The 27,479-nt window shown below is 44.9% G+C and overlaps 1 protein-coding gene across 1 annotated transcript; it reads right to left on the minus strand.

The window, feature by feature from the left end:
- Positions 1-1,256: 1,256 nt before the first annotated feature.
- Mcm10 (minichromosome maintenance 10 replication initiation factor) lies at positions 1,257-26,709 on the minus strand. Its single transcript, XM_038334916.1, has 20 exons — positions 26,603-26,709; positions 23,493-23,580; positions 21,981-22,316; positions 20,234-20,338; positions 19,971-20,111; positions 19,133-19,367; positions 17,983-18,148; positions 17,248-17,415; positions 14,225-14,341; positions 13,863-14,059; positions 12,281-12,381; positions 11,593-11,700; positions 11,390-11,507; positions 9,432-9,660; positions 7,642-7,786; positions 6,777-6,892; positions 4,906-5,019; positions 3,983-4,128; positions 3,225-3,267; positions 1,257-2,908 (listed from the first exon to the last, which is right to left on the minus strand). The coding sequence occupies exons 2-20, from the start codon at positions 23,497-23,499 to the stop codon at positions 2,825-2,827; spliced, it is 2,676 nt and encodes an 891-aa protein (XP_038190844.1). The 5' UTR covers positions 23,500-23,580; positions 26,603-26,709; the 3' UTR covers positions 1,257-2,824.
- Between the last annotated feature and the right edge of the window lie 770 nt (positions 26,710-27,479).

Here is a 27,479-nt window from a genome sequence, read left to right on the forward strand (position 1 = left end):
GGACACATGTAGCATCGTGGATGAGTCTCACAATACCATGCAAAGTCAAAGATGGCAGGCACATGTATCTTAAACTCTAGGGGAAGATAAATAGAAAGTGATAGAAAATGGATTCTTGTCTTAAGGACAAGTTCCTAGTGATTGTTCTTTTAATTTTAAAGTTTTTAAGTTTTTCTACAAATTGCTTCCAATTTTAGCCAACCTGCCTTTCATCTCTTTTTCATATATTGGCAAATGTAGAATTTCCTTCTTTTCTTGTTTGTTTGCTTTTTGAGACAGGGTTGACAGGGTTTCTCTGTGTAGCTTTGGAGCTGGAACTCACTCTGTAGACCAAGCAGGCCTCAACCTCACAGAGATCCGCCTGCCTCTGCCTCCCAAGTGCTGGGATTAAAGGCGTGCGCCACCACCGCCTGGCCAAATTTCACCTTTGAACTCTCCACAGGTCTGAGGAGACTGTGTATCCAAGCTCCATCACAGACAGTCATGATGATTTCATGGCTATCAGTGACATACTTAGGCAAACAGATTTGTGCTCCTGCTTTAATAATAATAAAAAAAAATTCTATTTATTCTTACTTTACATGTAGGTCAGAAAGTGGGGTAAAGGGGAACTGGATTCCTTGGAACTGGAGAGCTGGGAGTGAAGCCAGCTCCTTGGGAAGAGCACTGACTGTTCCTAACTGTGACCCATCGCTCCACATCCGTGCCCTTTAACACACAAATGCCTGAGCATTAATTTAACCCAACTCCTGTTTACTTTGCTAAACATCAGCCACCCCGAAGCTTCTGTTGGGAAATGTTCACCGCTCATTTGGAACGGCCCTATTTGTTATTCTGCAAGACTGTTATCTAAACGACTTCAACTTCCCTTGTTTGGAAACAGGATTTTGTTTTTAAAAGTTATTATGTTATAAATACAAACAGAGAAAAAAAAACAAACAAACAGCAACAAAAACCCATCATTGGTGGGTGGTAGTGGTGTACACCTAATCCCAGCACTTGGGAAGTAGAGACAGGTAGATAGATCTCTGTAAGTTCAAGGCCAATTTGGTTTACAGTGTGAGTTCCAGGACAGCTACACAGAAAAACCCTGTCTCAGAAAACCAAAACCAAACCAAACAAAGCATCATGAAGACACCTTCAGATCAGCCAGTTTCTGAATGTTGCTAGAACAGAGTGAATAGCTTGCCTAGTCTAACTGCCTGATGATACAAAACAGCACCAACAATAGATCAAGAACAAAGAGAAACGCGTGGTGAGTTTGTATGAAAGTATTTAATAGTTGGTAAAAGCACTAAAAAGCAGGATTATAAGACTAATTTCATTAATGAGTATTTAAGGCTCATGAGCAGTTCTCGCTACTCCTCTTTACCCCTGAATATTCTGGGAAATCACACACAACGCACACAAATCCAAGCCTTCCAATACTCAGTATAAGCGGGACGTGGCTCCACTGTGTTTCCAATTACTTAGAAGTTTAAACTTAAACTTTAAAAATAAAGGCATCCATGGTGACTCAGGTCACCATGAAGCCTTGTAAATACAGAAACGTTTTAAAGACAGCATGTAAGTGAAGACTCCAGTCACGTCCTATTCAGATGAGAACACATGTCCCACAGTAAAGGTGGCTAAAGGAACAGTCTACCGTTCACGTTCTAGGCAGACTTCAGATATACCTCCATTCCAACTATCAGTTTCAAGTGCCTTTGGGTTTCAATTAATAAACACTTTATTTTTTCTTTGTTAAATTAGAAGCCAAAGTCTAAAGCGTCCTGTAAGCACAGCACTCCTAAGAGGATGGTGGTTAGCACCTTCTGCCCACAGAGCAGAAACAACGCTGTATGAACCCCGGAGCATGCGGTGTCTCTTTGGCGCTTGAAAACCTCGTAACTACTTTCCACAGGATTACACTCTTGACATTGTCCAGTCAGAGTTCAGACTCCGGGGTAATGATCCTTCCAGTTTACTCTAGCATTAGACAGCACCAGCCCTCGTCCGGGTCAAATACCATTTGAAAAGTAGGTTGTCCAGCCAGTCTGATCTCAAGAACTACAGTTCCTGGGGAAAACTAGAGGCTTTGATCTTTAAGATTTTTGACACGCATAATCAAGTATAGCTGCCACTCCCAAAGTCCATGAGATTCTGTCTGCACAGCTGGTTTTTGAGTCATGCTTTGCAGCTTCTCAGGTTGTATATATGCTTTATTTTAAATAAAGCCACCTTTAGGTATTTGTACTTCAGAGGCCCAAAGCACTGTGAGCATCAAAGAGCTGAGTCACAATTGGCTCAGTGACTTGAAATAACAATGGAACAAAAGGAAAGGGGGTGGCTTCCAGTGTCACACATTCAGACCGCATGAGCAGCAAGGAAATTCTTCACCCAGAACCTGAGTGCTGGGGTACTACAGACACAGCCCAGGCTTTGTTTACACACAAGGAAACCAAGCACCGACAGTCATCCGAAATTTGTTCTTTTGTATCTCGGTGTCCATATTAACTCTTGAACTTGACTGATTTAAATTAAAATATTCATTCTCTGCCTCAACCAGGAGACCCAGAAGCACAGTTCCATGGTCACCTTTCAGTTTGGGGGCAAACATCTGTGTGGCTGTTGTAAGGCAGGCACTGGGGTGTAAACAGCAAAGACTGTGGCAGGCTGACTTCCCAGTGCCTGTCAGTGTTAACGATGGTGTCAAACCCGCACACAATGGGAAGCGAGGAGACAGGGTGCTTACCAAGCACTTCTTCCTCACAGTGCCAATCAGGAAGAAGGGCAACACAGAGCCACAAGAAGTAAGGGTGGCTGTGAAACCATCTGCAGAGGGTTATTTAAGGCTGTTCAGAAACCTGGCGTGCTCTTCACCTCTTGGCAACAGCGTCTCTCCTCCTATCTTTGGACCAGTCTTCTCCTAGAAAAAGGGGAGTGCACGAATAAGAAATGGGTCACCAACTTAATCACAGATTAGAATGCAAGTAGCACACAGGTACAGATAACATCTAGAATGCCCCAAGGCCACATGCTGTAGCTTTGGCACAGTTTGGTGCGCTTCTGGTAAGCAAGCCTCCTTTGTCTTCTCCTCTCACCGTAGGTCCAAAAACAACAAGGCCATAGGTTAACCAGGCAGAAACTGAAGAACTGTGAACTAAGTAAACCTCTCCTCCTTTGAAGCGGATTATTTCAGGTGACGTTTGCTACAGTGGTGAAAAGCAGATTATCATACACACCTTTAGCATTCCATCCCGTTCCCACTTGTAGAGGCCACAATTACTGAAACAAACAAACAAACAAACAAACAAAAGGCTTTACTCAGTAGTAAGGTATTAACAGACTCCCAACCCCACACACATAAAGACAGTGGGGGTGGGGCTGGACTCGGGAAAAGTTGTCCCTTCGTTAGCTGTTCAAGGAAGTACTCATATTCTCAGCTATGGCTAAGTTCTGAAACTACAATAAGCCTTGAGAAATGGCCTTCAGCTACTTTGTAATGGAGACTTCAGAGATGAAACTTCAGATGACAGTACCACAGGGCAATACATATCCCAGTGAGGAGCACAATCTAGGCAGGAATTTTTGTTTCCTGGAGGAGAATGCTCTGGGTCTAGGGAGAGCACCATTCTCATAAGTGCTGTCTGCTGGAAAAGCTCCTGTTCTTCCAGCCACGGGCTGTACACACTGCTCACCCTAGCGAACACCCGTCAGTCCACCACACTGCTCACGCTAGCGAACACCCGTCAGTCCACCACACTGCTCACCCTAGCGAACACCCGTCAGTCCACCACACTGCTCACGCTAGTGAACACCTGTCAGTCCACCACCGTGTGCGCCCTTCACCTGGGGGGGTGGGGCTACTTCTCAGGGGTCCCAGGTAACAGTCTCAGCCTGCGTGTTATCAGGAGCTACAGAGAGGCATGGGGCGATGATCTCATGCTCCAGGGACCATAAAGGAAGTGCCGCAGAGACGGAACCCGGGCAGTTCTCCTACCTGCAGTGCTTGTTTGGGAGCCTGTCAAGGGAGATGGCCCTGTTTCCACAAGGACACTTGAAGAACCTCTTCACGCCATCATGCCAGTGGAGGCTATGCTGCTCGCTGGTGCAGGTCTCCAGTGGCTTGAAGTGGGTGTAGGCGCACTGCAGACAACACAACCGCATGTGCAGTGAGAGGCGGAGGAGGAGGGACTAGGAGCGGCTAAGAGTCTTCCCTCCACAGTCTGTCCCTGCTGGAACTTAATCAACTCGTCTTCAAAGGTTTTCCTTTTTCTTTTTATGAGACAGGGTTCTGGAGCCCACACTGGTCTCACATTCATGCTCACGTAGAGTCTCCTGTCTCTACCTCTCAAATGCTGGGACTGGAGGCACAGAGTCACCACACCAGGCTCAAGTGGAGTTCTTGACTCTCTCTTACACTGTTTTTCCTAATGCCTGCCCCATTTCCAGCTAAGCAGACACATAGAATAACATTACTCTGAGATGTCAGGAAGGTTGAGCTCGGAAGTGCCTGTCTCTATACCCAGCATTTGGGAAGTTGCAGCAGAAGGGGAGCAAGCTCAAGGACAGCCTGGGACACAGTAAGATTCAGCTCAGTCAGTTACATAGAACCTCCCCAAAATAAATAAATAATTAAAAAATTTTTTAAATGTTAGGCCAAGTTCCCAGAGATAGCAAACTTTGAACCATCAATACACAGGGTGTGTCAGAACTTAAACAGCAGGAGGAACAACTTGGTCCTAGCAGCCACAAGGCCAAACCTCTCTACAAAATGCTCCACTGCATCACCATCACGTCAGGCAGGGAGCCTGAACTTTGTCTATTTTCCAGCCTAATTAAATGACATTACAAGATATATCCCCACATTCATAATACCCTGCCAACTTGCCCCCACAGAAAGGGCCACAGCCTTGCACGCACCGTCCTGCACGTCACTACTCGGCACTTCACTTCTCTGATGTTCCTCATCTTTTCTTCCATTTGTTCTTTCTTCACTAGTGGCTCAAAGTAGGATTTCTGTAGCTCAGCCTCGGCCTGATGAGAAAACACACAGGAGTAACTCCACCAAATCCAGTAATGCTCACAACTGTCCAAGGGAACCATCAAAACAGAACTGGAGACAGGCAAAATGTCAGAACCCTTCACAGAGTAAACCAACTGCAAACCAACCATCATAAGAGGCAGAAAAAGAGTCCTTAAAATAGGGAATAAAAAGATCTAAAGGCATTTGGTCTTTAAAACAAATTCAAATAAATCCAGTGACATTATTAGCAATGTCAGTAAACAGACTGCTCCAACATATTCCACAGAGGGAAGGTGCACATGGCCCCACGGGTGGCCACCCCATCGCTAGGTACTGGTCTCTACAAGTGCTCAGGGCACAAGAGCATCCCAAGCAATTGGAGCAGCAGGGATGAGGGCAGGGGCTGTATCTAAAGAGTGACGACACTGCTTTGCAGTCTTTGAGGCTGGCTTTGTTATCCTTTCTGAGTTTCAGTCCAGTGGAAACACTTATAACCCCATTGTTAGGTATTAGTCAATAGAAGAACAGATAATTGGGAACAGTGGCACTCCCCAGGGGACAGGCTGGGAATCTGCTATCTAAATGACTGCTACCTCCAGCCCACAAGGGTCACGGTGTTATTTTTTCTGCACTTCCCGTATGACAGCAGCATTCATTGTCCTACACAGATATGCTGTGCTTTAGGGGACACGTGGATAGGAACCTGACTATAACATATAGAACAGAACTGTTTTCTGCACAGCGTGATGCTCTTGTGAATGGTTGATAAACACTTGACTATTCTAAGAACATGACTAGGCAGCTCCTGTGTACACCGACGAAATGCTTTAGTTCCCAGGATAACTCATGCTTGCTCTGCTGAAGCATCATTTCTAGGGTCTCATTTACACTTACAGATTCAAGCGTCTGACTATATTATTTCTCCTAGGGTAAGCTATCTCTAAGCATTTAAAGGATGAAATAAGTATTGTCAAAAATATTTTCCTGTTCTCTCTCATATAGTTTGTATATCATAATGATATCTCGGAAACTGTAAGTACAGGCAATTTATACTATCCATGAATTTTAATATGGATGCTTGTTATTAAAGGGGATTGGGAGTGATGGGGTTAACTGTTGACTGGATGTACCTGACATGTCAGTATAAAAATGTCTGAATGGAAAAAAATTCCTCTCATATTGCAGAAAAGAAAACAAGTAGTAAACATTATTTCTATATAACACAGCCAAGCCAAATGGAAACTTCATGATGTGGCAGTCTAGTTAATAATACATCAGTTGCTATTCTTCACGGCAAGGACAAATGCAAACTTAAAATGTTACTTGAGAGTACCAAGTATATGGCTCAGTGGGTAAGAACACTTGCTTTTTAAGTCTAACCACCTGAGCTGGATCCTTAGAATCCACATAAAAATTAGCAGGCATTGTAACCCTAGCACAACTAAGCCAGAACCAAGAGAAATGCCCAGAAGCTTGTAGGTCAGCAGGCATACAGCACAGCAGCTGAGCTGTCTTCTGCTGTTCACACACATACACACATGCATATACACATCCCCCAGGTCAGCTGGCACACAGCACAGCAGCTGAGCTGTCTTCTGATGTTCACACACATACACACATGCACGTACACATCCCCCATCTGAAACATTCCTGTTCTCAAAGCGAACCACACAGCCCTACAGGTCCTTCTTCACCTGTGCAGAGGAGATAGTCCAACCAGCACCGTGCGTGATTTGAATGACACTGATCTGACTGCTTAGGCGCTTACCTCTTTCAGGATGTCTGTGTGCTTAGACTTTGCTTTTAGAATTCTCTGGAATTCGTCTGATTCTAAGTAGGCAAGTTGCTCTCTCCTTTTTTTCCTGGCAGGCTCCAGCTCGTCTTCTGCAGAACATAGCGATTACTGAGCAGACCGAGGGAACCAGTCTGCTTCACCCACCAGCTCCCTTCCCTTTCCGTGCCTTCCAGACTCTTCAACCCTGACATCGGGACACTTGTAACTGGCAGGGGTGACTTCAAGAGTGGACAGAAAGCTGGGCACGAAGGGCTGTGATCCCATTATTGGCAAAGTAAGGCAGGAGAATTACCAAGTTTGAAGACAACCTTGGCTACATAATGAGGCTTTGTTAAAAACAAACAAAAAACAAGTAACCAAAAACTAAGCATGAACATGAACATGAGGTGGAGCATGCCTGACGTGAAGACTGTCCTTCACTTCTGAGTACGATGATAGAAAAGAACACAAATTTGACTTACAAGCCCACTTAAAAGGACATTAGCAGCTCCCATGTTTTTAAAAATAGAAACAGCAAATTAAAACAAAGGAATTCCATTCCTTTCAAAAATCTTTATGTAAATATAAAATGCATAGATTTAGTGAACAATCCTCTCCTCACGTGCTCAAATTGTACATGATTCCATTCCAAGCCAGTGTGTTACACAAGAATAACTGGATGAGCCAGGCAGGTGCTATGTGACTGTAAACCCAGACCTCAGGACACTGGAGCAAGAGGAGAGCTGGACTATTTTGAGACCAACTCAAAACCAACAATGTCAGGGTACTGGCGATGCTTAGAGTACTTCTTTACTAACAGAATCTGCCTATCCCACTACTGACTGTGAAGCTGCAATACCTTCAGGAGAAACCATGTTGCTCTTCTCTGCACGCTCCTTCACTTCCAGTACATCTTGGGGACACATCTCCTTCCTTACAATACTGTTTGGATCCGTTTTTGTAAGAATCTGGCCTTTTGCCCTTAACTTTGCAATAGCAGCTAACTAGAAAAAAAAAGAGTTGAGATGAGACAGATCCCTGTGGCCTCAGCCCTTTGTCCTCTAGCAGAAACTGGGCTGTAAGACGGCCCTGTGGGGAAAGCTTAATGATCTGCGTTCCATCCTGGGAACCCATGTGGTGGGCAGAGAGAAGCTCTTCCTGCAAGTTGTCCTCTGACCAGCACATGCGTGACATGTGCACTACACACACTAGAAAAAACACACACAATTACTAAAATTTGACAGAAGAGAAATAGGTCTATAAACAGATAGCAAAGAGCTAGGCCTATGAATGGCATTTCACAGAAATAAGCATATGAAATAGCAGAAGTGTGTTCATGGAAGTTGTTGGAAAGCCAAATGTTCTAACATAAAACACTTCAGAGATATACTGATTTGATACTTACAGGTTGATGAATGATAGGAAAAAAATATTAAGTGTCTTTGCTGCTGTAATCAAACAATTATGTTTAATTTCTGTAACTAAACCATTATGTTTCTCTAAGAGTAGAAAGTTGTGCATATAGCAAAACTACTGCAAATTATAATATAAAACAGTATGGAACCTGAGCCAAGATGTTTCACAGTGTTCACTGGTGCTGTGTGCTGGGATGGCATGTGGCGTGTTCAAAAGCAAGCTTGTAAAAGTCTCTCCATCAACACAGGCAAGGATTACCAGGAGCAGCCTGGATTCATGGCATATTTGACTCTGAATTAATTTTCTGACTTTGTGTGCTCCTACTTTTATTAGTAATAACATTTTCATGACTCATAACTTTAGTCACAAAGGCCCCCTAAACAAGTTGCAGTCCTGGTTAAGAAGCTAGATTTTCCACCATTATTTTGCAGTTTTATCTCAACAATTACAGGATTTTTTTTTTGGCTAAAGCTACTGTCTGAAGCTGTAGACAGTATCTTCCCGAAGGCTGTGCACTGAGATAATGGCTCTCACTTTCTTGGATTTGATTAATGGCATTATGCTGACACCATCATTAGTGCAAAGTACTTGGAATCTATTTAGGATGATTGGTAAACAGCTGCTAAGTGACCATCTTTCTTGGACAGTAGCACAGGGATTCAAATGCAATTCTCTAGTCACAGAATACAAAGTCAAGCAAGGAAAACAGAAGCCAGCAAAACCAGACAGACAGACAAAACACCCTGGTATTTATAGTACATATGAGTGCTTGTGTGCACATGCAAGAGCTTGTGGAGGCCAGAAATGGACACCAGAGTTTGTCTTCCTTGATTGCTCTTACCTTATTTATTTAAAATTCATTTGTATGTCTGAGTACCTGCTTATCTGTGTGTGCACCATGTGTACAGGTGCCCTGGAGGGCAGAGGAGGGTGTCAGGCAGTTAGAGGCTGTGTGAGCTGTCTGGTGCAGGTCTAGGATCCTCTGCAAGAGCACCCAAGTTCTCCGACCAGTGACCCACCTCTCCAGTCCCAGCCTCCTTATCCTTTGAGATAAGATCTTCCCCCAGCTCAGAACAGTAGGGATCCATTTGTGTGCACTCCCCCGCTCCACTAGTGCTGCAGGCAGCCGTGAAGCCTCGCACTTTTTACAGGAGCGCTAGGGATCCGAACTCAGGTCCTCACGCATAGCAGTGATCACTTCATTGCTGAGCCATCTCCCCGCACCCCAGCTACCTTTTTAGCTTCTGCTGCTGCACCCAGCTTTGGTCTTGGCGGCGGAGATTCATCAAAAAAGAGAACATCATCCCCTTCTGAGATGCCTCTTCCAAGCTTAGGCATCCGTGGGGCTGTGGTTCTTTCCCAGCTGGGAAACTCGGCCCCAGTTCGAGGAGACTGGGCCGCAGACTGTCGAGACGAACACGGCTCTGCTGGGCTCTGGACTTCACTTGAGCTTTGAAGGAATCTTGAAAGGAACATGAAGTAACTAAGTATGGGGCTGCGCATGTGGCTAGACAAATCATTTGTCTGGCATACTCCAGGTCCTGGGCTCCACCCCACAACCAAACCCAAAGTAAATAAATGCAAGTAAATATACTCCCAAGGCTCAAAAACCTTGAAGTCTAGAACTCTCAGTGGACTGGGAGATCCTAGACAAGCAAGAGAGGACAACTAGTTGTAGGTAAACAACTTCCTTTCTTTGGTTAAGAACTCAAATCAGCAACTAAGAACAACAGCAGCTTTGCTCACTCTTGGCTAATTGAATACGCCATTGCTGTTCTACCACTGCCAAACTGTGACTGTTTTACCACTGGCTCTGCGGAGTCGCTGTCTACAGCACACACCTACAGTTGCGATGTGGAGGTATCTGTGTGTGGTCAGCTGTAAGGCCCCGGGCCTCACGGACTCTCCCTGCTTTTCAGTTTATCCTACAGGAAGGGAATATCCTTCACAAGGGAGGAGGGGGGAGAGGGTGTGATGGCGGGGGTGTGTGTGTGTGAAATGACTAAAATTCCTATAGACACGCATGAAACCGTCAAAGAAAAGGAGATCCTTAACAAGAACGGCACTGCAACCTACACAGGGATTCTTTTGTATAGATTTGACATATTAGGAAAAAGATTCAAGCCAGGTGTGGCGGCACATTCCTGCACTTGGAAGGCAAAGCCAGGAGGACGATGAGTTCAAAGCTAACCCAGGCTACATGAATCAGGGTCTTACTATGTAGCACAGGACCTAGAATAGACAATTCTAAGTTTCATTAGTGTCAGGGTTAAAGGCATGCACCACGCTGTCTGACTCAGAACCATCCTTCCAATAATTACCTAGTTATACTTTACTTAGGACAACTTTAATGAACATTCTACACACACATGAAACATCTATTCAGCTCTGATCAATTACAGCACAGACACCAAAATTAGATGCTAAGTTTCAGGAGATGCGAAAAGCACAAGAAAAAAACTCAGCAAAGCAAAAGAATTTCATATTTTATAGTTGTTTACAACATCTACAAGATAGTCCCCTACAGTCTCAAGAAGACTGTGTAAATGTTTTCCTACAGGGTCACACTGTTGCTCAAACTTGTAGCCCTCCTGCCTCTACCTTTAATGGTTGGGATTATAGGCATGTGCTACCATGCCTGACACTTTCAAAACAATTGCTTTTTATGTATGTATGTATGTATGTATGCATGTGTATGTATGTATGTGTGCATGCATCCATGTCCAACACAGAGTACATACAGGAGGTCAGAGGACAACTTGTGGGAGTTGGTTCTATACTTTTACCATGTTGGCCTGGGGATGGAACTCAGCTTGTCTGGCTTGGTGGCAATCATGTTTACCTGCTGAGCCATCTTGCCAGCCCACGCTTGATACCTTTAAAATAACAAAGTCTGGGGCTTTACTTTGGAACCACCTCACCCGAACTTCTCATTTTGTAGATAAAATACTGAGGTCAAGACCATTGTTCAGAAAGCCTCTTCTCACCTTCCTTCTTCCCAGGGTCATACCTGTTCCCTGTACCAGCAGGCTCTGGGAGCAGTAGCCTAAGCTAGAGGCAGACAGCTCAATGTCATTTAACTTAGAACAAAAACAGCAAACCCATATCAGCAGCCACATTCAAAAACCTACTAGAGTGTTCTGAGGAGTCCTGGGTGAGCTATCCACAAAGGGAGCCCACTACTCCTTTACCGTTTCTGTATCTCTTCTGACTTCCTCTTCCGCATTTCTAGCATCTGTTGCTTTTGCTGCTTCAAGAGGGCTGATGCGGAGATTGACTGGATGGCAGGTTTTGGGCTCCCCATTACCCCTAAAACACAAGCCACATACCAGGGTTGGGGGGGAAGTCTGGGGAACATGGGCACACACACCATAATCACATACGCTCACTGTACCTGAAGACTTGGCTTTGGCTAAATGCTTTAAGTTTCTGGCTCCAAATGTGGGCAGGGCCATCAATTCCCTGAACTCCTCGGAGCAAGACAAGCTCTTCTGGGGGATTCCTGAAATATGCAAACGTTAATTCTAGAGGATTCAGAATTTAAATGGTTTCATATCATGTGACATCACTTTTTAAACACTATAGTCATAACTTAGTAACTAGAGAATAAGATGGATTACTCAAAGACAATGCAGAACTTTTAATTTAAAGGTCAGACTAGTAGGACAGCAAGAGGATGGTAAATACCAAATGCTAAACCCCCAAGGTCTGTGGGGCCCACGGATATGCCATTTCTGGAACATGAGTAAGAGGCCATGCAAGTAAGTTACTGGTGACCCTTAGGACCACAGGTCCCAGTAGACTCATGCTGTCACACCTAGGCCTGTTTTAACAAATGGTAACTGATAAGATCAGCCAGGAACCTGACACTAATCCTGGATGCTGAGACTTGGCTAAGATCAAGTTGCAGGTTTTCCTTACTGCTTGTCACCAAGCTTCTCTTCCTTTAGCCTAGGCCACATTGGCCACTAGCCATGTGATGATTGGCTATTCATTACTAGAGAACATAAGCAAGCCATAACCATTCTTAATCCCAAATACTGCATCTACTGGAGACAGAGGATGGGCACAGAAAAAATTACCGAGATTTTGTTTTGTTTCCTGGATGATGGAGTTTGTGCCCCTCACCACCAGATTAGTCAGAGTGGTTTGAACCTTCTTCTTAGGAGCGATAGCTGCTGCCCTGGGAAGACAAGAGCCACCAAGGCTAAAATCACTGAGCTGCAAGCCCTTCAGAAACAAACTACGAAGATTTTTTGGGTTTTTTTTTGTTTGTTTGTTTTTGTTTTCCAAGACAGGGTTTCTCTGTAGCTTTGAAGCCTATCCTGGAACTAGCTCTTGTAGATCAGGCTGGCCTCGAACTCACAGAGATCCACCTGCCTCTGCCTCTCGAGTGCTGGGATTAAGGGCTTGTGCCACCACTGCCCAGCACAAGCCATGAAGATGTGCATGCGTTTGTTACCAACTGCCCAAGTTTCTCAAGTCTCACACAAGCAGGCTTTGCTAGCCACAACTGAGTAGCCAGAGTTCTGGTTTGTACACTAAACACAGATGGAGAATAGGTAACCTACAGATTTGCTTGATGTCTTGCCAAAGGGCTGGAAAAAAATATGTCAGTACTGTGATACAGAAGCCTAAGGATTTGTCTTAAAATAACTAATGTCTGTTAAAGTTTAATATTTTACAATTATAGGTCAGTTTAAAATGTTATTAGATGCTGGGCAGTGTGGCCCAAACATGTCATCCCAGCACTAGGGAGATGGAGGCAGGAGGTCAGGAAGTCAAGGCCAGGCTTCATCACACATGTACCCATGAAGTTAATGGTTTCTAAGAGGTCTGCAACCTCACTCTATAATAATGACAACAGAAATAGTAACAACGAATAATAATCATAAAGGGAATGACTCAAGGGATGTTGGCACTTTTCCATTTTGATACAGGAATTCACTCACTAAGCTGGCCTGAAATTCTGCCACAGCTGGGCATGGAGTGCTGATTCTGCTGACTCTATCTCTCGACTGTTTTTTCTTTTTTTCTACCCCCTCCCCCACCCCCAGGATTCCTTTATGTAGTCCTTGCTGTCCTGGAACAACTAGCTCTGTAGATCACGCTGATCCTGAACTCACTGAGATCCGCCTGCCTCTGCTGCCCAAGGGCTGGGGAAAAAGGCGTGCGCCACCACTGCCTGGCAATTGCTTTTCACTTTAGAAAAATGTTTTTTTTTTTTTTTTATGTGTAGATGCGTGTGTGAGTGTAGGTTTGGTTTGCACACAGTGAGTGCAGTGCCCAGAGAGGTCAAAAAAGAGCAGGGCATCTCCTGAGGCTGGAGTTACAGTGGCTGTGAGCCACCTGGCCTGAGTAGTGGGAAGCAAAAACTCGGGTCCTCTGCCAAACAGTAGGCCCACCTCTCCAGACTGCTTCCTCCATTCGGGAGGCTTAGGCTGGTCCTGGGCTCATGCTCTTTCTGTCTCAGTCTCCCAAGAGCTGGGCTTGCAAATGTGGGCCACCCCACCCAGCTAAACATGAAGCATGGGCTCTATGTTCAGACCACATGACTCACTTTCCATTTATTCTGAGTGTACTCCTCTCTTCCTAGGAAGGAAAGATGCTCTTAGCCACTTTAGCGAAATCGTTTCCCAAATACAGCCCCGAGAAATGTCTTACATGGACGCTGCGAAGGATTCAGAAGAAACCCCGCCGTAGTAGAAACCATCTTGGCACAGCCGCTCTTTCAGGCTGGTGCCTTTGCGGAACTTCTTTGGAATCCGTCCCCCGGAGAAGGTGGACTGCAGATCGGACCGCTTTGCACTAAGCTTCTTGTACTGGGCCTGGATGTGATACTGGCAGTATTCGCAGTCATGCTGTTGGGGAAAAGCACCCGGTGAGGACGTGGCCAGCAGGCTGGAGGCGGTGCAGTCCACTCTCCCAGAGCTCCGGTTGGCTCACCACTACAGCACCCAAAGTCTACCCCTCATGACTGGGCCAAAACCATAGGCAAAACCCACACTGACAGATTTGAGACCCACCAAATTAACAATCTGTGTACACGGCTCTCCATTCTTCTTCTTGGCTTTACAGGTTCCCAGGTCCATAGCTTCTCCCATAATTAAGACTTTTTGAGGATGATCAATAGATAAGCACACCTGTGCGAGAAAGGTTGCGCAAGCGTTAAAGGCCTTTATCGTAAGAATGGGTGAAGATCTATTTCAGCTGATTTGGAAGGCTTTCTTTTTTTTGGGTTTTTTTGAGACAGGGTTTCTCTATAGCTTTGGAGCCTGTCCTGGAACTAGCTCTTGTAGACCAGGCTGGCCTCGAATTCACAGAGATCTGCCTGCCTCTGCCTCCTGAGTGCTGGGATTAAAGGCGTGCCCTGCCCCCACCGCTTTTGGAAGGCATGTTTGAAGCCAGAACTCTCTATAGCTATAGATTGAGGAGTGCAGAAGACTCATTCCGCTCCCTTCTGTCTAACCAACTTTTCCTTCCTCTTGGTTATTGGAATCCTGACTGTCCTGGCTGGTCAACTGCTTAGCCTCAGACAATGGCTGTAGTAGCCCGATTTTCCCAGCATTCCTTACAGCCAACAATGGTCATATGATAAGGCCTGACAAATTATACTGAAACAGGAATTGACAGAAAAATCTTGATTTCCCACTAAAAAGAGATAGGCTGGCTCATCCTCCTTCATCTTGCCGCTAATGGTGGTAAGAGGCCAGAAGGACAGTCTCTGAGTGACCTTGGCTGACTCAACTCTCCCATTCCCTGCTGCCAATTCTCAGGCAGACCTACCAAGAATACAGGCTGAGATAAGAAGGAATGTTCTCAACTGCCTGGGCTCTGTCCTTGTTTCCAGAACGGGATATCTTGTCACTTGAGATCATAAGGGCCAGTGGTTACCAGGTAACAAAATCCAGATCAGAAAGCTTTTAAAATCCCCCGCTAGCCATGAAGCAAAGTTGGCCACAGGTAAGACTCCATCTACACTGGACAGTTCTCCTGAGTAGAGAGATGAGCCCCCAAGAGCATAGACTTCTATTAATTCTTGCAGCCTGTCTGTAATGGAATAAATTTGCCTATCTGGATTCACACTCTGGTAGCAGAGTCTGTGCAAAACTTAACATCAGATCTGGGAATGAAGCTTATCAGAGCCCCCCACAATCCAGGATCAGTAACCAATGAATACTAGTCAGTGTAAGTCAGAAACTCACTGTGGTAGTTAGAGAAAAAATAGGTTCAAATATTTTAATGTTAGGTCCCAATTTGGTTGAAATATTCTGAGAAGGATTAAAAGTTGTGGCCTTGTTGGAGGAAGTATATCACTAGGGGTAGGCTTTGAGGTTTCAAAAGCCCACACCAGGCCCGTCTCTCTTTCTGCTTCTGATTTATGGATCAGGATGTAAGTAAGCTCTTAGCTACTGCTATAGTGCCATGCCTGCTTGCTGCCATGTTTCCCACTATGATGATCATGGACTCACCCTCTGAAACTGGAAGCAAGGCCCCAGTTAAAGACTTTCTTATATAAATTGTCTTAGACATGGTATCTCTTCAGTGACAAAAAAGTAAATTAAGATACTCATGGAGATATGACATCACTAAATTACCTATTTCTAGACGTTTGTTAGTTTGAGGGAGGAGAGGACAGGGTCTTACTGTGTATTAGAGGACGGCCCAAACCCACCACGTAGCCTAGATTGGCCCAAAACTGTGACCTTCCTCAGACCACAATGGACTTACAAGAAAAGTTTGGCTGGCTATATGGTTCAGTGGTGAGTACAATGTTTGGAATCCACATGGTAGAAGGGAAGAACCAATTCTGCAAGTCGTCCTCTGACCTCGCCATGTATCCTGTGACACCCACTGCACCCCCTTCCAGTCCACAATAAATCAAAGGTAGTAAATTTAAAAAGCAAGACAAAATAAAGAGTCGGGCAGTAGTGGCGCATGCCTTTAGTCCCAGCACTCGGGAGGCAGAGGCGGGCGGATCTCTGTGAGGTCTACAGAATGAGTTCCAGGATAGGCTCCAAAACAAAGAAAGAAAGGAAATAAAGAAAACAGTAGTTTGGCATGGTAACTTACACCTGTATTCCTAGGACTTGGGAGGCAGAGACAAGAAGTCTGCTGCTAGTTCCAGGCCAGCACTGGCAATGAGAAACACACACAGGCACACAAAGGAAAAAGAAAAACTCATTGTTGGACTTTGTTGTTTTGGTTTTATGTAACTGGATCTTACCTTGTAGCCCAAACTGGCCTTGAACCAATGGCAATCCTCTGGCTTTGGCCTCTGAACTAATCTGATTACAGGTGTGAACTATAACACACATTTAAATCTCAGTGTTTATTGTTTAAAAGAAACTCTATTCAAGTGTTTTTGTTACATATGGTCAAATACACTCTCACCCAACAGATGAAGACTTTTCACCATCCTCTGCTGGGTCAGTGTAGGAAAACTACCATTGCAGTTCACACTGGCTAGCAATTCACCAGGGAAGCAAAGTAACCCAGAACGCTAATGACGATGGGGAGGATAAAGATTTGCTTTGACTCTAAGCTCCAGCTAGGACTGTAAAATTAATGAAGCAAAATTCATTCAACTGCAACACATTGATCTCTTGATACAGCCCTGGAAATTTATGCAAAGCTAAGGAAACCTGAGTGGGAGAGTTCAATCAACTCGAGCTGGCGAAATGGCTTGGCAGGTAAAAGTGCTTACTGTGCAAGCCTGGAGTGCAGTTCCCAGAAAGGTAGGGGGAAGTGACTCTATAAAACTGTGCTTTCATCTCCACACGTGAGCTGTGTCACACACATGTACTCTCTTTTTCTTTGATAATAAATAACGTAGCGATAATAATGAGAGTTAACTCTGGGAACTGTGGCACTAATTCAAAACGATTTAGAATAAGTGGATTCACAGAATATTGGTAGGCAATGAGCCAACAAATGAAGAACCAGAACAATGGGGACAGGATCAGTACAGCTCAGAGGTAGATTAAAACAGATGTTTCTGATAAAACACTAAGTGTATAAACCACACAGTCAAAGCTGATATTCTTACCTCCTCGGAGCCTTCTTTGGGCTTCATGGGATTTGCATTGAGCAATCCTATGACAGTCCCTTGCTCTGTCTTCCAGAGATCTTTGTGGACTTCTCCAAACAAGAACAAGGACACACACCGCGTCAGGTCACGAAGGTCATTTAGTTTCCAGATGCTAAATGTTTTCCCCTGGAGTGAACAGAGCTACTTTTAATCACTTCTGAATCTTATTTGATAGTGCCTCCATTTAGGGTTCAAGTGTCTTATTGTGGGAAAATATCTGAATATAATTCACCTGAAAGAAATGGCTGTCAGAGTGCTTTCAAATTCTGCGCTAACTCTGTCTCTGGGCTTTAGCGTTTACCGCCTGCCTCATCTGGGAGGAAGAGAAGCAAGGCAGCCGCAAAGACTCAGCAGGGCTAACGGTCTAGGGCCAGCACTCCTGTCCAGTGTCACGTCACAGCGCGTGGCTACCTCACTGACATGGGCCAAAGACCTCAGCACCTTACAACCATGTCATCTTACAACCATGGAGATCTCTGGGATGTGTGGACTCGGCCCCTCTAATTACTTGGGACCAACACAAGTAAGTGTCCCTTAAAAAGTGACAACCGAAATGCAGTAAAAATGACTGGACAATAAGAAGCCCAGCTGGCTCTCAGTCAGGAGTTCTCTGCTAATAGTACCCGTGGACAACCGACAGGCAGCAGCTGAAGGCTGGGAGACCCGCTGTTAGCCTGGGCAGGAGCAGCTTACACTGTTAGTGCTCTGTGGAGTGACTTTTCTCAGAATCACCCCAAATGTCACCCAGTCCGTTTCTTCCAGGTTCTCAGTTGCAATCTTCTCCTTGATCTGAGACAGTCTGATCAGTTTCCGACCTGTCATTTTCCTGTCCATTTCTGTGGAGGATACTCGAGGTCGCCTGGGTCAAGAAGCCAGTAATTAATGGGTTATTTTTCTGGTAGTAGACTATCTGGCACCTTACCAGATGGTGAGGGGGACTACAGGAGCAGCAACCTCTTCAGTGCTCAGGGAACTTTTGTATAATATGGATTTAGCATACATTTATTTTTATTTAGTTAGTTTTGGTTTCTTGGGACAGGAACTCAGTATGTAGCTCAGGTTGGCCTAGAACTTATAATCTTCCTGCCTCAATCTGGCTAAAGTAAGCTTTTTTCCCCCTTAAAATAGATTAAAAAATAATTTTCAAAGATTACTTTTCCCTGAACATAGATTTGCCTATAAAGTTTACTTTATAATCCTTTGTAATTACAAGATATTATAAGAAGGTACTGCTATTCTGGTTAAACTATCTTTTTTTTGCTTTGAGACTGTGTTTCACTTTAATAGCCCAGGCTGGCCATGTAGTCATGCAGGCTAGCCTTAAACTCTCAATCCTCTTTCCTTAGCTTTCTGAGAGTGGGTATTAAAAGTATGAACCATCACACCTAAACTACATATATTTATAAATTTAAAAACAGTCTAGGATTCTACACCTGCACACAAGAGTCTAAAGTGCACCTATATAAAGACAGGAAGCATTACAATAAAATCTCTATCACTGTTTTGATATGACAATATCTGATTAAACAGCTATTATTTGTCCATTTTCTTTTAACAGGCAAACATTCTTTTTTATTTTTGGAGATAGGGTCTCTTACATAGCCCTGGCTGCCAAGGACTCCCTCTGTAGACCAGGCTGGCCTTGAACTCACAGAGATCCTCCTGTCTCCTAAGAGCTGAGATTAAAGGCGTGCACCGCCATTCCTCACAGTGTAGCCGTCCTTAGACATAGACAGCCACAGCACACTGCACTGGGCTAGAGATAGCAAGGCCTGCTGTGCTGTAGAGTTCCCAGTCTGACAGGACACAGAGCCATCTAGTGGGACATGTTACAGCTACTGACCTGAGTCGCAGGCCTGAGAAGGCTTCCACGGAGACCTGGGGAACCTGTGGGGCCCGTTCCTCAGAATTCCCAGGGGTTCCTGCGCTCTGATTTCTAGTCATCCCACTGGGTTTGTTTCCAGGAACGGTTTGCGGTGAAGGTGCACTTTTTGGTCTTGGAGAGGAGCTTTTGGGCTCTAGAAAATTGGAAATAACCTGTAGCGGTTGTGAGGGTGTGCTTGTCCTTGAAGATGACTCTAGAAAATCAGCATAACAAGTGGAAAGAGGATGACTGAGAGACATAAACCTGCTTATAGAGTTCGTTTTTAATCAACATATGGAATAATTTCTGTTGCTGTTTTGAGACTAGGGCTCAATATGTAGCCCAGGCTAGCCTAGAATGGAGGTTCCTCCAAATATTAGATGTATAGGCACGTACCAAGATGCCTCAGGCAAACAAATTTCTCCCTCTCCCTCTCCCTCTGATACAATATGTCTGTGGGCCAGAAGAGGGCACCAGACCTCATTACAGATGGTTGTGAGCCACCATGTGGTTGCCAGGAATTGAACTCAGGATCTTTGGAAGAGCAGGCAATGCTCTTAACCACTGAGCCATCTCTCCGGCCTCTCAGGCAAACAAATCTTGAGAGAGAAGACCAAATGTCTGCAGTGCTGCCCAACAGAACTTTGTGTGGAAATGGCTGGGGAGTTCACAAATGCTTTTAACTCCAGCTCCACGGGACCTAACACCTTGGCAGGCACACACACCTGTACATACACACTCACACACCCACACCAGTAGACGATGTATTTTCAACAGGGTGGAGCAGTGAGACCCAGTGAGGCCTTGAGTACCATACCTGTAGGAGGAGTCTTTGGCATCCTAGCTACCCGCTTGGCTCTGGGTAAAGCAGGGACATCAAGCTCTGCAGAAAAGCATGCTGACTCCTGAATTCTCCGAACTTTCTTTTCCTTAAGAGGGGGCTGAAGAGATGCACCTCCTCGATTGAAAGTAAGAGAAATTAGGAATGTTATGGTTTTGGCAAGAGCTGAATAAAAACAGTAATGTTATTGTTTCTTAGTAACAAACATGCTTATTATTGTTAGAATTAAGTCACATTACCAGGTGATTTGTGCAAAAGGGCTACACTTGGAGGCTGTTTAATTGATGCTGCCTTTAGCTGCTCCTGTAAGGATTTCATTTGCTCTTGCAACTTCTTTAATTCATCTATGAGAGAAAAATATACTAAGAATCAAGGGGATAGAGTACTGTACCTGACACAAACACTGGCTATATTTCTGCTGTCCTTGTCCCAACCTTGAGATTCACAAAACAATCCTGTCTCAGTCAGGATAGAGTACTGTACCCGACATAAACACTGGCTATATTTCTGCTGTCCTTGTCCCAACCTTGAGATTCACAAAACAATCCTGTCTCAGTCAGGATAGAGTACTGTACCTGACACAAACACTGGCTATATTTCTGCTGTCCTTGTCCCAACCTTGAGATTCACAAAACAATCCTGTCTCAGTCAGGGTTACTATTGCTGTGATGAGCCACCATGACCAACAGCAAGTTGGGGAGGAAAGGGTTTATCTGGCTCACTCTTCCACAGCACTGCTCACCAGCAAAGGAAGTCAGGACAGGAACAAAACCAGGGCAGGATCCTTGAGGCAGGAGCTGATGCAGAGGCCATGGAGGATGCTACTTATTAACTTGCTCCCTATGGCTTGCTCAGTCTTCTTTCTTATAGAACCCAGGACCACCAGCCCAGGAATGGCACTACCTCTAGTGAGCCGAGCTCTTCCCTGTGATCACTAATTAAGCAAATGCCTTACAGTCCAATCTTATGGCGGCATTTTCTCAATTAAGGTTCCTTCCTTTCAGATAATTCCAGCTTATGTCAAGCTGACAGAAATCTAGAACAAATTCCATACTTCAAACTCAGGAATAATTGTTATATTTCCAAGAAGTTCCATAGAGAAACAAATGTTTTATCCTTAGTAATCAAGCCTTCGACGCTTGGGCTAGCTATGAGCATGGCGGTGCATCCCTGTAATTCCAGCACTCAGGTAGCTGACGTGACAGACAGGATAAGACCCTTCCTCAGAAAACAAAAACCCAAAAAAAAAAAAAAAAAAAAAAAAAAAAAAAAAAGAAGGAATTTGTACAGACACCTATCACAGAGGTCAGTGATTCGCTTCACAAATTGAGGTGTCATAGCTCACACGACAAACACCAGATTCTGTACTGGAAGGAAGAGCCGACTACTGAGTCTTGTTCTAACTTAAAACTGTATGAAAAGAAAGGTGCACGCCTCAAAGTGGCAGTCCAGGAAAGGTCTCTTGTTCAAACAAACTGTGTGGAGCTTTATAGTCTTGTCCCTGGCTCCCATGAACACAAATTCTAAAGCAGCAGGAACAGCATTAGAGCTGTTTTGGGAAGATCAGTTAGAGCTGGCTGACAAGGATGTAGGGAGGACCTTGGATGCTGAAGTGCTGACTTTAAAAGCCTCATTTATCAGCTCATTAAAGTCCAGTCACATGCGTGCACGCACACAAAGGGCTTTGTTGACAGTCTTCTTTCATTGCTCCTACTTTTTTGAGGCAAGGTCTCTCACTGACCTCACAGATTGTGCCCCAGGGTCCCATCTGTCCCCAACTGCTCACACTAAAGTTACAGATACACACCACACCACTCAGCTTTGAAGTGGGCATTGTGGATCTGGACTCAAGTCCAGATTTTACTGACTGAAGTCATTCTTCTAGCCTTTTATTTATTTATTTTAAATAAAGCCATTGGTCACCATCCTTATACCTGCAGTTATTTTAAAGAAAACTAAAATAGAGAAAGCAAGCAATTGGGGTACCTTGCAACTCCTGATTGGTTTTTTCTTGGCTGGGAGCAGGAACAGGGAGGACCTTGTTCTCAACTTGCGAAGTAGGAAGTTCATCATCTGTTAAGTCCCCCACATCGCCAAAGAGAGTGGCCAAATTCTCCTCCTGGCCTTCTTTCTTTCCCTCTTCTCCACTGTCGGCCTCTTCTGTGTAAGACTCACCATCGCCATCAGCATCAAAAAGCTCATCAAATTCATCAGGCTCACCGTCCTCGGGAGACAAGGAGTTACTCTCTTCTGAATGACAAGGCAAGGCTGCCTCGTTCTCCTCCAGCAGGGATGCCAGTAGAGACAGGTTGTCTTCCTCCACTAGAGGAAATGGGAAAGTAAGTCTACCCCAGGAAGAACGATATGACAAGCACACCTTACTCAGTCAGCACTGACACCGCAACAGAAACAGGCCTCTAGATCTGTCACTTGGCTGGCGGTTGTTGGCCTTTTATAGTCTTTCCTGCCCGAGTGCTTCTTAGAAGACACTGAGCTAAGGGAGATCAGGGACCAGGCACCGAACAAGAACTTCCTGCTGGCACTACTCTAAAGAGCCGTCTTCCTGCAATGCCAACTTTCATGGAATTTGACCAAGGAATAACTGAAGAATATGCAGACACAGATGTAGACCAGACTTTACCTACTCTCTCACTTTTTAATTGTTACTTTTAAATGGGGAAAGATATATAAAGTCATCACCTAGAATTAGCTATCATTAACATTTTTGTCACATTTGCTTTTATTTGACCTTTAAAGATAAATAATACTTGGGTTGGAGAGATCTTTCAGTGGTTGAGAGCACTGACTGCTCTTCCAGAGGATCCAGGTTCAATTCCCAGCACCCATATGGCAACTCACAACTGCCTATAACCCAAGATCTGACACCCTCACACAGACATATAAGTAGGCAAAAACACCAATGGAAATAAAATAAATATAACTAAAATAAATAAATAAATAAATAAGCAACACTTTATTCCACTGGTGATTTCATGTGAATGATAAAATTAACCCAACTTAGAACATAGAGTTATTGCTTTTTGAAACAAGATCTTGTCCAGGATAATCTCAACGTTTGCTTTTACTTTGCTTGAAGAAGGCAAAGTATAATAAGCCTGAGTCAAAGAGAAGTGCTTTTTCAGCTGAGCAGTGGTGGCACGGGGGCCTTTAATCCCAGCAGCTGGGAGACAGAGGTGGGCGGATCTCCGAGAGTTCAAGGCCAGCCTGGTCTACAAGAACTAGTTCCAGGGCAGCCAGGGCTGTTACACAGAGAAACCTTGTCTTGAAAAACCAAAAAACTATTAGACTCAAACCATTTCAAAAGATTTTTGCATCCAGAGTGACCTCTGAAGTCAGACCGTCCAGCTTGATCCCCTGACCTGAAAGTTTGATGTGACAAGTCACTAAACATGACTATTTTGTAGTAGAAGACCAAATGTAGTTCTCCGTGAACCAAAGAGGAATCAATAAAAGCATCCAAATCATGGATGGCCTTACCATCCATGCTGTCGAGAGAGTAGCTGAGATGAGCAAGCGTGACGGCAGATCAGGTGGGCGGCCCAGGAGATGAGTAGAAGAATCTCGGCTGTGTAAAACCAAGAGATGGTCACCCGTGAGTCGCCTCACACACAACAGAACCAAATCCCCGATTCTGTGAACTCTAACCTTGGAATGCATCCAGAACTTGGCATTTCTCACCCCCACCCCACTATCAACACTCAGCAGCATCCCCCTCCTTGTATATAAGAAGTGCTCTTACACTTGGCTTCAAATCGTGGCTATGGAGTCCCAGGTAAAGCGCGGTGTCGGGTGTGAGACTGGAGTCAACAAAGTGTGAACAGAAACTATTCAGGCTGGGAAAATTTTTAGGCTGTTATCCCATTTTCTTTTATTATAAAGCATTTGAGGTCTACTATATCATTGCAGCTGCATATGAGATTACACATAGTTCTACTTTTTTGTTGTTGTTTTTTTTTTTTTTTTTTTTTTTTTTTGAGACAGGGTTTCTCTGTAGTTTTGGAGCCTGTCCTGGAACTAGCTCTTGTAGACCAGGCTGGCCTCGAACTCACAGCGATCTGCCTGCCTCTGCCTCCCGAGTGCTAGGATTAAAGGCGTGCGCCACCACCGCCCGGCTATGCCATACTAGGTAGCAAAGCACCGAGGAGAACAATTAAGACAAGAGGACAACACTGAAACAGGGCATGGTATCAAACACCTTCCATTCTCGTACGTGGAGGGGGGGGCAGGCTGCCAGAACACGGCCAGAAGGATGAACGAACACCTTGGGGAACTGCGAGAAAACCCCAGGAAAAAAGGCAGAGGGCCTTTTACCTCAGATGCATTTGTTCCCCGCATTGTTCTTGGAAGTGATCTGATGCCTCCTTTGACAAACAGTTGCATTCGGTTTGTAAGGCATGTTCATTCTTGTGAGGCACGCTGGATGTTGGAACACAGAACCTGAATCTGGATATGAGCTTTCTGTCTTGCTTTCAAGACAGATATAATCTATAGTTCGTGTCAGACAACCGGTCTGTTCTGAGAGCGTTCTGGGAGAGGGCTGCTCTGTTAACATTTAGTATGTGTTTACTGGCGCTTATCTGCATGGTTTTCTGAACTCAAGCAGCCTTCCTTGGACCACACGGACACTGAAGTACAACTGTCTGCAGCGTCAGACTGCAGTCCAGCCTGTCACTTTTTAAGGTCCTCAAAGTCCAGGTCTCCCAGACAGATCTGCAAAGGTCCACAGAAGGTGGAACTCTGAATCTGAGGCTAGTCTGGTGTGCAAAGTGAGTTCCAGGACAGCCAGGGATACACAGAGACGTCCTGTCTTGAAAAACAAAACAATGGGTAACACTGCACAACTCTTCCTGGTGTTTTGAGAAACTCTCACTATTGAGACAAGGTCAAACTTGAACACAGCTCAGCTTGGCCTCCTACTCATAAGACTGTCGTGATAATTAAAATGAAAACTCCCTTCCCCACTCCCTGCCCAACTGAGCCCAGGACCTAATGTTCTACAACCAGCTTTTGTTATGTCATGCTGGCTGGTCCAGAACCATACAGACGAGGTTGCTTTGAGTGTCTGCCTCTGTGTCACCACCCCTGGCTGGACTTTAGTGGTTCTTAGAACTGCATCCTATTCCTTAGCTTCTGCTTGTGCTACGGTATGCAGTTTTAGCAAGTCAAGGTTTTAACTATGGTACACTCTCGTCACTCACTCCACAGACATTTGTATGAACCCTACGAGCTAACATTATCTACTCCCCAGTATCACGATTGTAAGCTTCTTGAGGGTTAGACGCAAACTGTCTTGCCTCCTTCCTACCAGTCTTCTGCCCCGCTTCCCCAGATCAAATCAGTATACCCTTCTGCTCCTGACAACCAGGGCGTCCTAACAATACTATGGCTCCTACCTACAAATCACTGCCCATGTCTTCCACTTTTCTCCAACGTCACAGCTAACACCCTAATTTAGGTCACCCTGAATAACTAACTATATCACCTTCCTGTCCTGGTTATTTTGTTCCCCCACAATTGATTCCTCATACCCCAAATTCTCTCTCTCTCTCTCTCTCTCTCTCTCTCTCTCTCTCTCTCTCTCTCTCCAGGGTCTCTCACTATGTAGCTCTGGCTGGCCTTAAATTCAGAGCTCAACTTGTATCTGCCTCTCAAGTGCAGCAACCATCCCCAGCTACTCACCCCTATTTGTCAGTGATACTTTAGGAAAATAAATCAGGCCATGAAATTCTTTCAATTGAAACATTCTGATGATTTCCCATTATCCTTCGAACAAAATTCACAAAGCCCATGAAGCAAGCAATGGGTACTTTTTTTCTTGTTTATATTTCCTCATCTTTTTTGTGTTTACTCCATTCTAACTCTCCATTAGCCTGCTTTCAGCTTCCTGGACCATACACTGCTTTTAGGCTTCAAGCACTTACTCCTCTAGAAAGCTCCCCTGGACTTCTTTCTCATCTTCACTTAGCTAAGTTCTAGCCTTTCTAGTCAGCCATACCTGTAGGTCCCTTCTAGCCCTAGTCACTACACATCTGTCCACTATGAGTGCCTGTTGTCTGGATCCTCATGCAAGCCGCGGAGGGGTAGGGCAGAGACTACGTGTCTCTTTCTGTAGGAGCCCCGTACAAAGTATGTACACTCATTGCGGAAGAGAGGAGTCAGTGGGGCGGCGAGCATTTTAAAACGGTGTTCTTTAGGCAAGCAAACGTACCGGCATTCCGTGAGTTATTTTAAAAAGACTTGAAAGCAGGGCACGTACGGTGAAGACGGGGTTCAGAGAAAGGGGAGGAGGATAAGAGGGGGACGGGGGTGAATGTGACCAAACCTGCATGTGTATACATTAAACTGTCAAAGATAAACTTTAAAAAAATAGAAATAAAGGGGCTCTCTTAAAAAAAAATACAAACTAAAAGAGGCTCCTTAAGCACACGAGCCCTCAATCTTCCAGCCCCGGCCGAAGGTCTCCAGTTCGCCCGATCCGGATCTCGCCGCCTCTCACCCTCAGAGTTTCGCGCCTCTCTCCCTTGGACCCCAAACACTTCTCGGACGTCCTAAAACCCCTCACACGCCCTAGGCCCGGCATTACTCACCCAACACCCCGTCCTCTTCCCGGTCCGCACAGGAACGCGCCAAAAATTACAACTGGACTCCGCCCCGCCTCTGACGACACGCGCTCTCCTGGGGAGGACGCTCTGATTGGCTACGGGTAAACACCGCCTCTCAGTAGAGAAAGCTGATTGGTGTATGTCCCTCGGCGCCATCTTTGTTTTGGGCAAAGAACTTCCAGTTAGTGAATCCGCCGGTTCTCGTAACTAGAGTAGAGGGTGTAGCGCCCCTAGCGCTTCCAAGCTCCAGCGTTTGCCCCTCTCGGTTAAGTGAAGTTTCTCTGAGTACTAAATACACAAGCCTAGACGTCTATCAAACGACGCTCACTGCTGCCCTCACAGGTCTCCCTGGTGTAAGTGAACGTATCGAAGTCTGAACCAGCTTTGCTGATCTTGTGTCCCGTTTAGATATTAAGATTTAAATACCGAGAGAGCCAAGTTTCTACTTCTCACTGTCTGACATACAGGAACTAACATCTCTTCAGATTTTGTTTCATCATCTGTAAAATGAGGGAAGGCTAGATGATATTTTTGGGCTCAGAAACCAATATTCCTAGGATAGTGCAGAGTTGGGAAACTAGTATTTAGGTCAGAGTTGAGAATAATTTATTAGATCATTCTTTAGTAAAATTCAAACTTCATGTATTTACATCCTAAAAGGTGTTTATACTTAGTACTAAAAGCAATTTCCAAGCTGGGCAGTGGTGGTGCACGCCTTTAATTCCAGCACTCCGGAGGCAGAGTAGGCAGATCTTTGTGAGTTCAAGACCAGTCTGGACTACAAGAGCTAGTTCCAGGACAGGTTCCAAAGGCTACAGAGAAACACTGTCTCGAAAAACAAAAAACAGAAACAAACGAACAA

Source organism: Arvicola amphibius, chromosome 6, assembly GCF_903992535.2.
Source record: "Arvicola amphibius chromosome 6, mArvAmp1.2, whole genome shotgun sequence".
NCBI lineage: Eukaryota > Metazoa > Chordata > Mammalia > Rodentia > Cricetidae > Arvicola > Arvicola amphibius.

Bases quoted from the DNA above. Each gene is read 5' to 3' on its own strand.
- Mcm10 (XM_038334916.1), bottom strand. The intron at 14,060-14,224 runs GTGGGTCTCAAA...TTTCCCCAACAG, and splicing joins GTACACAGATTGTTAATTTG to CATGACTGCGAATACTGCCA. The intron at 3,268-3,982 runs GTAGGAGAACTG...TGTTTGTTTCAG, and splicing joins CTCCCAAACAAGCACTGCAG to TAATTGTGGCCTCTACAAGT.